The 14,288-nt window shown below is 36.4% G+C and overlaps 1 protein-coding gene across 2 annotated transcripts in view; it reads right to left on the bottom strand.

Moving 5' to 3' along the window:
• Positions 1-14,288, bottom strand: part of LOC150083367 (solute carrier family 12 member 2-like) — a 451,471-nt gene that overhangs the window by 92,485 nt on the left and 344,698 nt on the right. For both annotated transcript variants that reach the window (XM_090377993.1, XM_090377992.1), the window contains exon 21: positions 11,030-11,116. In XM_090377993.1, coding sequence (XP_090234119.1) covers positions 11,030-11,116 — 87 coding nt within the window. The remainder of the gene's footprint in view (positions 1-11,029; positions 11,117-14,288) is intronic.

The following is a 14,288-nucleotide window of genomic DNA, read 5'->3' on the forward strand; positions in this document are numbered from 1 at the left end:
TATAGAGTACTATCTTTCACTTGTCAGGTACCTCCTTTCTCCAAACTAGATCTTTTACACAGTTATAAAACATTCTTCCTTGGTTTGCTCTTCTACATATCTCCTTATCAATTCTACCTTCTTTATCTACTGTACTCCCTAAATATCTGAAACTATCCACTTTCAATAAAGATGTTAATCCCCCCCCTCCCTTCCTTGTCATTTTCATTGTTACTCTTAGCATCACTAAACTTTAAATTGTATCTCTTTGTCTCCTCCACCCAGCTTTTCACCTGCTCCTGTATCTCCATCCCATATAAATGACAAATCACCAGCAAACATCATCACTCTCATTTTTCCCGTCCCAATCCTTTTTGCCACAGCATTCACTATATCATCCATTACTACTATGAACAGTAAAAGTGGGAGCGCACTACACTCAGTCCATTATTAATTTCAAACCAGCCTGTTTCCAACCATTGTTTTCACATAGCTTTCAGGCTTTCACATTAAAGGTCTATACCTCTATATAGACCTTTAATATTCTTTGTCAATGACTTTTCTAGTCACTGTTTTTTTAGCACTTCCCATATGCTTCTGCTCTCTACACTATTATGCACCTTTTCAATATCCAAAAAAGCCATGCACAGATCCCTTCCATACTTGTAATGTTTTTCCATCATTTGTCTCACAGAAAAAAAATTAGATCTGTGGTCAATCTGCCTTCTCTGAAGCCCCACTGCAATTCCCTCATTCTACTCTCAACCTTTTCTCATACTCTCCTCACCAATATTCTTTTGTACAAAATCCCTATGTGACTAGTCAGGGTGATCTCTCTATAATTCCCACACTTTTTCTTATCCTCTTTTTTATATATAGGCACAATTAATCCTCCTTTCTTGGTATCGCTTTCTCCTCCCATACTACTTTCACTATTTTGTGATCTATTACAGTCCTGTTTGGCGATCACATCTTACCATTTCTACAGTCACTTCATCAAAACCTGGCAATTTATCTCCTTTCATCTTTTCCATTGTTGCACTACTTCACTTCCTGATATCCCTCTCTCCTCTCCTCTTTTTCCCTTACTCCTTCTTTCATTGTATCTCCTTTCTCTCTGATGTTCAATAGCCTCCTAAAATAGTCTCTCCACCTTCTTCTTATTTCTTCTTCATTTGTAATCATTCTTCCCATCTCATTATACAGGTAATATTGATCCTTCCGATCCCTTCTTTTCTTCACTAATCCATATAACATCTTTTTTCCATTATGAACACCCTGCAGACCTTGCAACCAACTCTCCAACCAGTTCTTCTTCTCTTTTTCAACTATTCTCTTTGCATCCCTTTTTGCTTCTTTATATTCTCTCTCTCTCTCTGACTTATCCGTTTTGTTTTTACATCTCTTTCTAAAGGCCCAATTCTTCCTTGGAGTAGCCACTTTTGCTCTCTTATTCCATCACTGTGTTTCTTTCCATCTCCTCACACCACTTGACCTCCCGCACACTTCCTCTGCAGTCACAACCAAAGCCTTTTTAAATCCATCCCATTCCTCCTCTACTTCTTGTACTTCATTCTCAGGCCTCAGTTTCTCTGCCTTTTCTCTATATATTTTTTGTATATCCTCAATTTTCAGCCTCCATATCTTAATCCTCCTCTCTTGTCTTCTTCCTTTATTTCTCTCCTTCAATAATGCTAACACTCCTATAAGTAGTCTATGATTACTCCCCATCGCTACTCTCCTGGTATTACCTTAATATATTTCACTTTTATCATAGGTAACTACTAATCAATATGTAGTCAATTATTGATTTCTGTTTCCTGTCCCAGCTATAGCTCATACAACTGTGACTATTCTGCTTTTGGAACCACCCATTCCCAATTCTTAGTCCATTTCTCAAGCATAGGTCCAACATTTTTTATTTATTTAATGTATATGTAGAAAAAATGGTTAAGGAGGTATTTGGTAAAAGAAATATGGTGAGGGAGAGTTGCATGGGGTTAAGATGGAGGGAGAGGTTACTGAGTGTTAGATTTACAGATGACATAGCACAGGTGGCCGATTCTGAGGAAAGATTTCAGAAAATGGTTAAAAAGGTAAAGGAAAGTTAGGATAGGTTTTCAATGAGAATAAATATTGAGAAGACAAAGGTTATGAGAACAGGAGGTTATGAGAAAGGTGTGAGTTCAATATTGAAATAGGAGAAGAGAATATAACAGGTGAGTGAGTAGAGATATTTGGGAAGCCTAAAAGTGGGAGAAGCAAAGTGCAACAGAGAAATAAGAACAGCAATGGGTAAAACAGCTTTTGAGAAGCAAAGAAGAATATTATCAGGAATTAGTTTTAGTATTATGAGTATTGGGGCTTAGAGGGGAAAAGGCATTCTGTGTGTTATCAGACACTCAGTCTAAAACACTGATGGATCCAATATCTTTCTATTTCCGAAGATTTAGGAGAAGTCTGGTTGGCCTGCCTCCCTAAAATCCACTCATGCACACCTCGATGGTAAGCCCTGTTACGTCACTTAGATGGCGACGAACGTGTCACCCTGCAGTGGATTGAAAATGGCTGATGAAGTTGTTGTTATTGTTGTTATTTGGTTTTTAGGAGCATTAGCAACTAAGGCCATATTGCACCGGGGATATGCGGTGGTCATTCCCTGACCTTTCCACATCCTCTGTATTTGGTGGCTCACGGGCCTGAACCCCGGTCTAATCAAGAAGCATGTGCTATGCACTGCTGCTCCTGCCCACCTGGCTATGGAGGTGCTGGCTGATGATGATTATGAGTATTATTAGGAATTGGTTTAAGGAAAAGATTGGCACAGTCTGATTGGAGTGTAGTACTTTATGGAGCAGAAACATGGACACTGAGAATGAAAGATATTCGAAGATTAGAAAGTTTAGAGATGTTGACATTAGCATTAGCCTTAGTAGAGGCATACAATGCAAGAAAGCAAGGTTATGCAGCATCAACCAAAAAAAAAAAAAAAAAAAAAACGCTCCGTTCATTTCAAATACCTGTCCAGCTCAGCCTTAAATTTATTTAAGCTATCAACTTCCACAAAAAAAGATGGAAGTCTGTTCCACCAATAAACTATCTGCTGGTTAAAGGCAAACTTCCGCACATCTATCCTACAACCGTCTTTCCTCAATTTGAATTTATGCCCTCTCAGGTGATTATTAGTATTAGTATTAGTAATGGCCGCATGGTGCAAGAAAGCCTATGGCTTATGCTGCACCACCCAAACACAAAAAAAAAAAAAACCCCAAATATAACAATGATAAAAAAAAAATAATAAATAATAATAATTAATAAAAGAAAAGGAAATTAAACCTATCATCCTATGCGCTTCCCTCACCCGAAGGTACTATCCAGATGACCTTTGAATTTCCCCAAACTGTCAGCCTCTACCACCCATGTAGGCAACTTATTCCAGTAATTTATAACTCGCTAGCTAAAATAAAACTTCCTGCAGTCCAATCTAAACATTTCCCACTGTAACTTGAATTTATGTCCCCTAGTTCTAGCATCATTCATAATCTTGAAAATTTTGTCCTCATTCATTTTACTGATGCCTCTCAGAGCCTTAAACACCTCAATCAAATCTCCTCTAAGGTGTCTAGTTTCCAAACTCTGCAACCCACATATTCGGAGTCTTTCTTCATAAGGATGCCCTTTTGCCGATCTCACCAGGCGAGTTACCCGTCTTTGCACCCTTTCAAGAAGCTCGATGTCTTTCTTTAGGTGCAGTCTTCATACTTGAACACAGTATTCCAAGTGTGGTCTAGCAAAAGCTTTATATAATGGGATTATCACGTCCCTATCTCTACTTGCAAAAGTTCGATAGATCATCCATAGGACACCATGGGCCTTCCATGCAACCTGTTTACAATGCTCAGAGAATTTCATGTCTGACTGTATCATAACACCCAAGTCCCTTTCCTCCAGTACTGGGTTTAGTTGAACTCCACTAAGTGAATAAGTTATTTTGGGATTACTGTTTCCCAGGTGAAATACCTTACACTTTGGGCATTAAAGCATAGCTGCCACCTTTTTCTGACCATTCCTGAAGTCTATCTAGATCTCTCTGAAGAAGCTCAGCTTGACAGTGATCATTAACTACTCTACCAATTTTAACATCATCTGCAAATTTAGACTTCACGCCCTCTATCCCTTCATCGATGTCGTTTATGAAAATTAAAAACAACAGTGGTCCTAATACTGATCCTTGGGGAACCCCACTTCTTACATTAACACAATCTGAGGAATAGCCATTTATCACAACCCTCTGCCTCCTGCCCTGAAGCCATCCTGCTATCCATCCATGGTAGTTACCTCTTTGAGTAAATCCCACTTCAGCACACTGTGATCACTGCCACCTAGTGGTTCATTTATCTGCAGATTCTTAATGCATGAAGAATCACTGCTGATAATCAAATCAAGAGTATTCCTCCCTCTAGTTGCCTCCCGAACATGCTGATGTAGAAAACAATCATCCAATAAATCCACAAAAGCCTTGCTAGTGTGTGAGTGACCAGCCCCCAAATTCCAGTCAATATCTGGGAAATTAAAATCTCCCATTATAAGACTCTCTGATTTACTGGCCCACTCTATTTCGCTATACAGTTTCTTATTATACTCATCAGAGTCATTAGGCCTACAGCACACTCCTACTCTCAATTTTGATCTCCCAATGCTTATGTCACACCAAACTGACTCGACACTGCACTGTCCAGCGATGTCCACTGGCTTCACTTCCTTGGATTTTATGTATTTCTTAACTAATAGCATAACCCCTCCTCCCTTCCTATCCAGTCTATCCTTTCTGTAGACGTTGTACTCCCCAAATTCCAGTTCTGCATTCCTTATATCTGTGTGACACCAAGTCTCTGATATCCCAACAATATCTGCCTTTGATGTTTTGAGGAATACCTCAAATTCATCAAATTTATTTAATAAACTCCTAGCATTGGTGTACACGCAAGTATACATGCACCTATTTCTATTCTTAGCTACCCTAACACAACCAATGTGTTTACTTGTACCGCAATGACTCCCAGCAGTCTCTGAAATATCCTGAATCTTGTTTTTCAGGCTGCTGCTCATTCCAATAGAAGCAGTGCAGGAATCTCTTTCACCTCTGCCAGTGGCTACTGTTAATCTATTCGTCTTTGTATCCCCCCAAGCTAGCAGTTTTTTAACCCACCTAACACTGCCTCGATAGCATCAGCAAATATTCTTGCACCCTTTCTATTTAAGTGTATCCCATCCCTGTAGAAGCAATCGCTCCTGTTAACAAGTACAGTCCAGGCTGAAAAAAATTCTACCCCTTGAGCCTTGCACAATCTTTCCAGGGCCGAATTGATCGACAAGGCTCTCATCATATACTCCCTCCTATCGTGTCTGGGCAGAATTGCAGACACTTTCAAATTTCACCATATTTCACGGCTTTTTTTCAACAGTGACCTGTACTTGTTAAGCAATTCTGCCGGTCTCCTACTCTTGATATCGTTAGTGCCAACGTGTACAACTATATCACCTTTTGTGCCCTTAAAAGATGATATCTGCTCTACAACGTCATCAACCTTTGCCCCTGGCAGACATACCCTGGTCCTGTTCCACCTATCCTTTTTACAAAGCATGTTCCCCGTTTCCCTGACAATAGAGTCACCAACAACTACTAGTTCCTTTGGGACCAGCGCATTATCCTTGATGGTAGTTACCTCTATGATTAAATTCCACTTCAGCACACTGTGATCACTGCCACCTAGTAGTTCCTTTATCTGCAGATTCTTAATGCATGAAGAATCACTACTGATAATCAGATCAAAAGTATTACTCCCTCTAGTTGCCTCCTGAACATGCTGATGTAGAAAACAACCATCCAATAAATCCACAAAAGCCTTGCTAGTGTGTGATTGACCAACCCACAAATTCCAGTAAATATCTGGGAAATTAAAATCCCCCATTATAAGACTCTCTGATTTACTGGCCCACTCTATTTCCCTGTACAGTTTTTTTATTATACTCATCAGAGTCATTAGGCCTATAACACACTCCTACTCTCAATTTTGATTTCCCAGTGCTTATGTCACACCGAACTGACTCAACACTGCACTGTCCAGCGATGTCAACTGGCTGCACTTCCTTGGATTTTGTGTTTCTTAACTAATAGCATAACCCCTCCTCCTTTCCTATCCTGTCTATCTTTCCTGTATACATTGTACTCCCCAAATTCCAGTTCTACATTCCTTACATCTGTGTGACACCACGTCTCTGATATCCAAACAATATCTGCCTTTGATGTCTTGACAAACACCTCCAATTCATCAAATTTATTTACCAAACTCCTAACATTGGTGTACACGCAAGTATACATGCACCTGTTCCTATTCTTTGCTACCCTAACACAACCCATGTGTTTTCTTGTACCGCAATGACTCCCGGCAGTCTCTGAAAATCCCTGCATCTTGTTTTCCAGGCTGCTGCTCATTCCAATAGAAGCAGTGAAAGAAGCAGTTTCACCTCTACCAGCGGCTACTGTTAATATATTAGTCCGCATATCCCCCCAAGCTAGCAGTTTTCCAACCCACCTGATACTGCCTCGATAGCATCAGCAAATATTCTTGCACCCTTTCTATTTAAGTGTATCACATCCCTGTAAAAGCAGTCTCTCCTGTTAACAAGCACACACCAGGCTGAGAGAAATTCTACCCCTTGAACCCTGCAAAATCTTTCCAGGGCCAAATTGATTGACAAAGCTCTCATCATATACTCCCTCCTATCATGTCTGGGCAGAATTGCAGACACTTCCAAATTCAACCCTAATTCATGGCTTTTTTTCAACAGTGACCTGTACTTGTTTAGTAATTCTGCTGGTCTTCTACTCTTAATATCATTAATGCCAACGTGTACAACAATATCACCTTCTGTACCCTTAAAAGATGATATCTGCTCTACGTCATAAACCTTTGCCTCTGGCAGATATACCCTGGTCCTGTTCCACCTATCCTTTTTTACATAAATGTTTCCTGTGGGACCAGTGCATTCTACCTTGTGGGTTGCCGCTGTGTTGTGATGTTCAAGTGTAAGCTCTGGTGTTGATGTGGGAAACTGAGAGATTGATGGGCCCCTCTATTTAGATCCTTCGAGGGCATCCACCCTGTCCTTCAAGCTCTCATATAGGCCCATAACAACACCGAGTTGTTACCTGATTTCCTCACACTCCTTACATCATGCACACACAAAGACATTCCCCTTGGCAATATCATGTCCTGTACCTGATTGCTCCACAAAGATCAAGCAAGTAGTGCATTTTAAAAGGCTGTGATTCAGAGGGAAACTGCCCCCCCTCAGTTCTCCCCTGAGCCACAGCACTCCTATTAGCTTGAGCCTTTTGCTTTGCTGCTCTGGTGTGAGTCATGATTTTGATTCAATTTCAATAAAATTCAATTTCAGTACAAAATTATAACCCTAAACTTATATCCCAATGCAGTTATAACATATATATATATATATATATCCCAATGCAGTTATAACATATATATATATATATCCCAATGCAGTTATAACAGTTATATATATATATATATTTTTTTTTTTTTTCAGTATCGAGTATTATCTCCGAGTTTCATTATATAACTTCCGCATCAAGTTATTTATTAATTAATAATGTTACATTTGTAAATCTAAGTCGTTATATGTATTTAGTTAAAAAAGTACAATTTAATTGATAATGAAGTTTAACATGATTGATAAATTTTACTGATTAATCGATACATTACTATATACATTACGTTGCATTGCAAACAATAACGGCAAGTTACGAATGGTAAATCTACGGACACTAAGTATTAATTAACTTCCAAAATCTCGCTATCTAAATTCAGAATAAACCAAGGATCTTGACTAGGTCTACATGCTACTTATAGAAATTAATTTAATATAACAATTAAATCAATAAAGCGGCTAAATATAGCTAAAAACTTTGCATTCGCCAGAGCTGCAAAAACTTGTAAAACACGTGGATTGGATACCCTTACCGATACTAAGTAATAACCTACAAAATCTCTATCGAAGTTAAAAATTAAACTAAGTATTGTACTAGGAATTTTAAGCTACTTCTAGAAAATAAATTAATATGCCAATTTAAGTCAATAAAACAGCAAAATATAAAATAAAACTTCTCTATTTGCCAGAGCCGCAAAAACTTCGCCTGCTCATTCCCAACCTCCGACATGGAGGTGAATAGAAAAGATAAGATAGGTCAAGAAAGTGAGAAATGAAGAGGTTTTGAGAAGAGATATTTGACTAAAATAAACAGATGAAAGAGAAATTGAATTGGACATGTGTTGCAAGATGAAGGATTGATGAAGGATGTAATGGAGAGAAAATCTGAGGGGGAGAGGCACAAAGAGAGATTAAGGGGAACTATGACAGATGAAGAGAGAGAGAGGATGGTAGATATGGGAAGATTAAGAGGAGGACTAAGGATAGGAAGATATGGAGATGTGGACTAAGGATAGGAAGATATGGAGATGTGGTTGTTGAGTTGTGTTTTGCAGATCCAAATCTGCAAAAGGCAGGTCCAGGCACATAGCTCAACACTGATAATGATAATAACATACCATTCAAAGGTATTATAACATATTAGCTTAACACATCACTTTCTTCTTCAATAGCAATATTTATTAATATTAGTACTAACCATGTAGTGCAAGGAGGCTAGGTCCCAAAAAAAAAAAAAAAAAAAAACCACCACTACCTATATGTTTCCTTCCTCTTATAGGTACTGATCCAATCAGCTATTGAATTTTTGCAAGCTACAGCTACAATTACCGATGGAAGCATCTTATCCCAATGAGTATCAACTCATTGGCTAAAGGAAAGACTTCCTACAACCCAGGCATCATTTAATACCACAAAACTTTCACTTTCATTTAATTTACTTTCTCCTCTCATTGTTTTATAAACCTCAGTCAGATTTTTCTCTACGTTACCAAGCTCTGTAGCACATGTATTCAAAGTTTCATGGAAATCCTTTTGCCAGTTTCACTGGGTGTATTTCCCAGCTCTGGATCATTTTGAGAAGTTCAGCATAATTTTTTCCAGGTATAGCTTCCATATCCATAGACAGTAATCCAAGTGAAGTCACACATTTGCATTATACAGTCAAACTCCAAAAGCAATATTGTTCAATAAATCATCAAAAGAACAACATGGACTCTCTCTCTCTCTCTGCCATCTGTCTCCACTGTATATAATTCATGCCATGACAAAGAAAAACACTGCACCATATTTTATAAAAACAGGTTTTATAACTGCCTGTGAAGGCTCACAGTTATAAATATAAATAATTTAGATAAATACCAGAAAATAACAACAGCAAAAAAATAATAATGTTAAAAAAGGTAAAATTTAAGGCTGAATTTCTTGAATTTTGCTTATACTGTTCACTGTACAATTTACAAGACTCTTTATCTGTTTCAAGACATCATTACCAGGCATAACCTCAAAATTACGTTTAGTGTTGATTCCAACACTGAGAAGCATAACGTTAAATTACTAAAGTTTTTCCATATAGCCTTAACCTCAATAAAAAGAATAATCTTTCTGTATATACTGCATATACTAATATTTCTGTATTATATACTAAATTATATACTAATCTTTCTGTATATTGCTGCAAGTGATAATTTTGGTAAAGATCAAAATCTTTTTCTCAAAGTAGGCAGTTTAAAATTGAAGAGTTCAAATTATAAGTAGAGGAGTCTCTCCATATACAAATATTAATAATTTCCCTCAGGTTATCAGCACATTCATTCACCAGTTGACTGTTTGGCTATTGCATTTTGGGTATAGCAGAAAGCCGAGTAACAGATTTTGGTTGAAATTTTTGTTTTGAGATCAGCATTCAAAAATCCCGAATCTGTTGCCTCCTCATATGGTTACCTGATACGTTGCAATCTCATATGAAATATCTGTTTTCTCTTCTAGGCACTGTCTTCTAGGCACTGTCACAGCCAGTACCCACAGCTAAGTTATCATCTACATTCTAGCTGTTTGTTTTTGAAGTCAACTTTTCTGATATTGATAGCTGAGGTTATTGTTGAAGTTATGATAAATTTTTCCATGAACTTTTGAAGTAGTTTGTCATTTTTTTTATAAAAATACCTAGCCATTGATTCATCAGTCTGGAATGTGTTGAACTCTAGCAATAGCTGTATATACCACAGAAAGTGTATCAATCACTTTAATGTGTAGCCTTATGGTTTCTTATCCTCATTTTCCAATCAATTAATCAATAGCAAGCACAATCTTATTTTACAATACGTTAACCACATTTGATATAATATGATTTGACATTATATTTTAGGCTGCAGACCTAAATATGTTCTACTGGTTAGTGATGAATGAATAACTGCCTGTGAACGTGTTAATTACTAAAATGAACTAAATTTTATTTGACATTGGAAAACTTATTCGTTTTCACATAAATCTTCCAATAGCCATACAAATATTTTCATTTTGCATCTTAGTCATATCTGTTGTTGGCTATGTATTCTAATTTTCTGGTTCCAGCAGAAAATTAGAATACATAGCTAACAACATAATTAGAATACATACATAGCCAACAAAAAACCTAAATTTATTCTACTGATTGATTACTAAAATTAATCGGCAAACTCAATATTCCAATGTTTCCTGAAAACAGCAGGAAAATTGGAACAGAGTTTGGGCCACAGTGTAAAATTTGGATGTGTGCTTCTACTTTTTGCTAGAGATTATTCTCTCATTTAATACTTTAAATTTTCTGTAAATTGGGATGCTTTTCATGATCAATAAAATGAGGTTTTAAGTCTCTAATTGTGAAAGATAAGATCAAATTAGGAAACTTGGGATGTTTGGTGCATTCACTAATAGGTACCATTACATGAATAAACATAATTCCCTCCCCCTTCCCATAGATTAAAATAACAAAGTATCTCCTAATGTAACCATACCATATACTAAGGACTGACAGTAGATCAAAATAAAGTTCACTTACCATTCTTCATTTGGTGGAGTATTAAGAGCAGAAAGTACCGTCACATCTGCATACTCAATGCGAAACTTGTTTAATAAAGCAACCATACTGAAAAAAAAAAATGACCAATTGTTATAAAATCAACTATACTCATTCCGAAAAAGAAATCCATTTTTAGTTTCTGAGAAATATGCATATTAATCTTTAACAAATAGCTACTTCTTAATTAGTTATTTATACAAAATTCTAACCATGTTCCAATAAAGCTAGATTTAAATCTTCACAACTATTGTTTTAGACTAAACTAACAGAAAAAATCAGAAAATCTATGTTTTTAAATTTGGGATTGGGATAGTTTCCCTTCTTATGGAGGAATTTTTACCGAAAATATTATATTTTAAACTTGAGGGATTCTCTTAGAAGGATGGAAGCCAAACAGTATATCATATGGAATAATAAACAAATAGATTGTAAATGTTTTAGATTACTGATATATAGCTCATAATCAGAACTCTGCACAGCAGCATTTCCTTGTATATTGCAGTGGCATCATCTCTCTCAAGATGAGATAATCAAAAATATGGGCCACAGGCCTGGTAAAGCCCATAAAGCAATTTAATATGGCTCTTAGCAATGGTCAGATATTCCTAATAACCTTTTCATTAATTGGGTTACAACTGTCCTGTCTGAGCTAGAAGTTGGTGATTGTTTCTTTTCCTGTCATGCTATTTTTAAAAAAAGAACCTTTCTTGACTATTATTTTTTTAAAGACATTTTGATCAAGTGGATGACCATACAAAAAAAAATGATAGGTTGGTGAAAGTTTATGGCTGCACCCTCTTCATATTTCAAATTGTTACACAGCTTGATCACCATGGGTTCTTGAATTCAGATATTTATTGAATATTAATTGTCTGGGTCACAACTAGGATTTGAGCCAAGTTAAGATACAGATCAAAACCTAGTCAGTTGATTTTGGTTCTGAATACTGATAATTTCACGATTATTTCAGTTGTTTGGACAACAATTTGTAGTGCTGATGTTCTGATAAAGACATTCATTGCACTCATGCTCGTGTCATGAAGACAGGGAGCAGTGGCGGATCCAGTAAAAAATGACGGGAGGGGCACCATTTTGTGCATTAGAATGGCAATCACATTAGTATCAGTGTTGCCAACTGTAGTCAGTTGAAAACAGCTGAGACACAATGCAAAAACAGATAAAATCCTGTGTTAACAATGAAAAAAAAAATTATTTTTGTATAAAAAATTATTACATTTTCCGAAAAATGACAGGGGGGCACATACCCCAGTGTCCCTACCCTGAATTCGCCACTGACTGGGAGGATGGAAGTTGAAGTGGGAAGGCAGAAAATGATTGCAGAATAAAATTCCAGGGAATTGTTCTGATACAAAATGATGCTATAAAACTTATATCAGTCAGTTGAGAAATAAAACCAGGTGGTGTTTTATCTTACTCTATGTCATCTCAAATCAGAATATTGTTCACAGTGTTAATAATTCAAAAATGCCGACAATTTTCAAACTAAGAATTTTTAACAAAATTCTTCAGTCTATATTCAATCCGAAACCTTTTCATTTGGCTACTCAAGTAAACTAACTAAGCTTGTTGTCAAGAGCAAGCTCAAAGAGTTGTGCTGCCCTGAGCCAACTTTGCTTTAGTACCCACACCCTATCCCAATTTATATAAGCTGAAAAAAGGTTTTTCAGTTCAAAAAGAAAATATAAATTTTTTGATATAATTTCATTGTTTATTTTATTCACTTTATTTTAAAATCTTAAAATAAAAATATAATTTCTTAATTTAACTTTAATAAACAAGTGGCTGTTGTTGTTTTTAGGAGCATTAGCAACTAAGGCCATATTGCTCTGGGGATATGCGGTGGTCATTCCCTAACCTTTCCGCATCCTCCGTATTTGGTGGTCACGGGCTAAAACCCAGTCTAATCAAGAAGCGTGTGCTACACACTGCTGCTCCTGCCCACCTGGCTATGGAAGCACCAATAAATAAACAAGTGGCATTAATTATTATATACTCATTAAAATTTCACCTTCAAAGATTAACTTTTCCCTGCCTTAAAAGCTGCAAATCTTTGAATATACCATCCAGGTCTAAATCATTGGCAATGGCATGTTTCAACTGATATAGCTGCCAGTCCATCCAACTGATCTTGTGTTATCATGGAACAGAGATAAGTTATAATAATTTCATATTTTAAAAGCTCATTCTACAACCATTGTGATATTGGAAATGTCACAAAAATTCTTAAAACCACAAAAAGATTTGCCAATGATGCTATTATTTGTTTGAGCATCTTAATTTCAAGATTTTTGGTGGAGAATAATTCTCTTCAAAATGGTTTCAAATATTTTAATTCTTTGTAATAAATCAATGTTGGAGATGTCTTTGTGATCACCATCTGTAAGCAGAATTTCTAAATTCACAAAATTGTTATGCAGCTCATCAATCCTCATTTCTGTGGCATAATTCAAGTTCTATAGATATTGGAGTTAATTGCTATTCTTTCATAATCAACTCAAACCTGTCTTTCAGTTGCTATGCTTTATAATCATCTCAACCTGACTAGATTGCATGGTATAAAACAATGAAAGAGTGGATCCTAAAATTTCTTTCTCTTTCGTTTCAATTGTGTTCCATTCTTTGTGTTCATTATCAAACATGTTTTTGAGACAAATTCTTGTTGCTCTATCTAGAAGGAATTTGACTGATCGTGAAAGCAGAGAGACAGCTTTTCATATATTCAAAATGACCACATTTCTTTACCTTAGCCAAGAGAGCTTGGCTAAGGTAAAGAAAGCCAACACGAGAACGATGAGAAACGTCGGATAACTTATGCGGAAGATTAGTTTCCTGACACCGGACTCTAGCGCTGCTCACTCGGTAAACAGATGGTAGGTGTTATCAGTCTGGAGCCGAAATCGAGAAGGATATATTAATTGACAGGTAAGTGTGGCAAACAATGAAATGATTGGTGGTGGGTGCAACAGAGGACAAGAAACTGTGTAGTCATTGGTCGGCATTATAATGTGTATTTATGAGTAAAGAATGGTGCATAATAGTTTTGTAATGAACGGTAAACAGGTAATAGTAGCGATGAATCTTTTAAATAAGGAATAAATTTGTAAGGAAAATAAAATGTTGGTTGATTTTTTGATGAGAAGTAAATTAATAAAAGTTTTGTTCTGTTCATTTTTATGTTCTTCATTATGTTTTTTTCTCATTATTAAAAGCAAATTTT

This window comes from Mastigoproctus giganteus, chromosome 7, assembly GCF_048544385.1.
Source record: "Mastigoproctus giganteus isolate SK-2022 chromosome 7, ASM4854438v1, whole genome shotgun sequence".
Lineage (NCBI taxonomy): Eukaryota > Metazoa > Arthropoda > Arachnida > Uropygi > Thelyphonidae > Mastigoproctus > Mastigoproctus giganteus.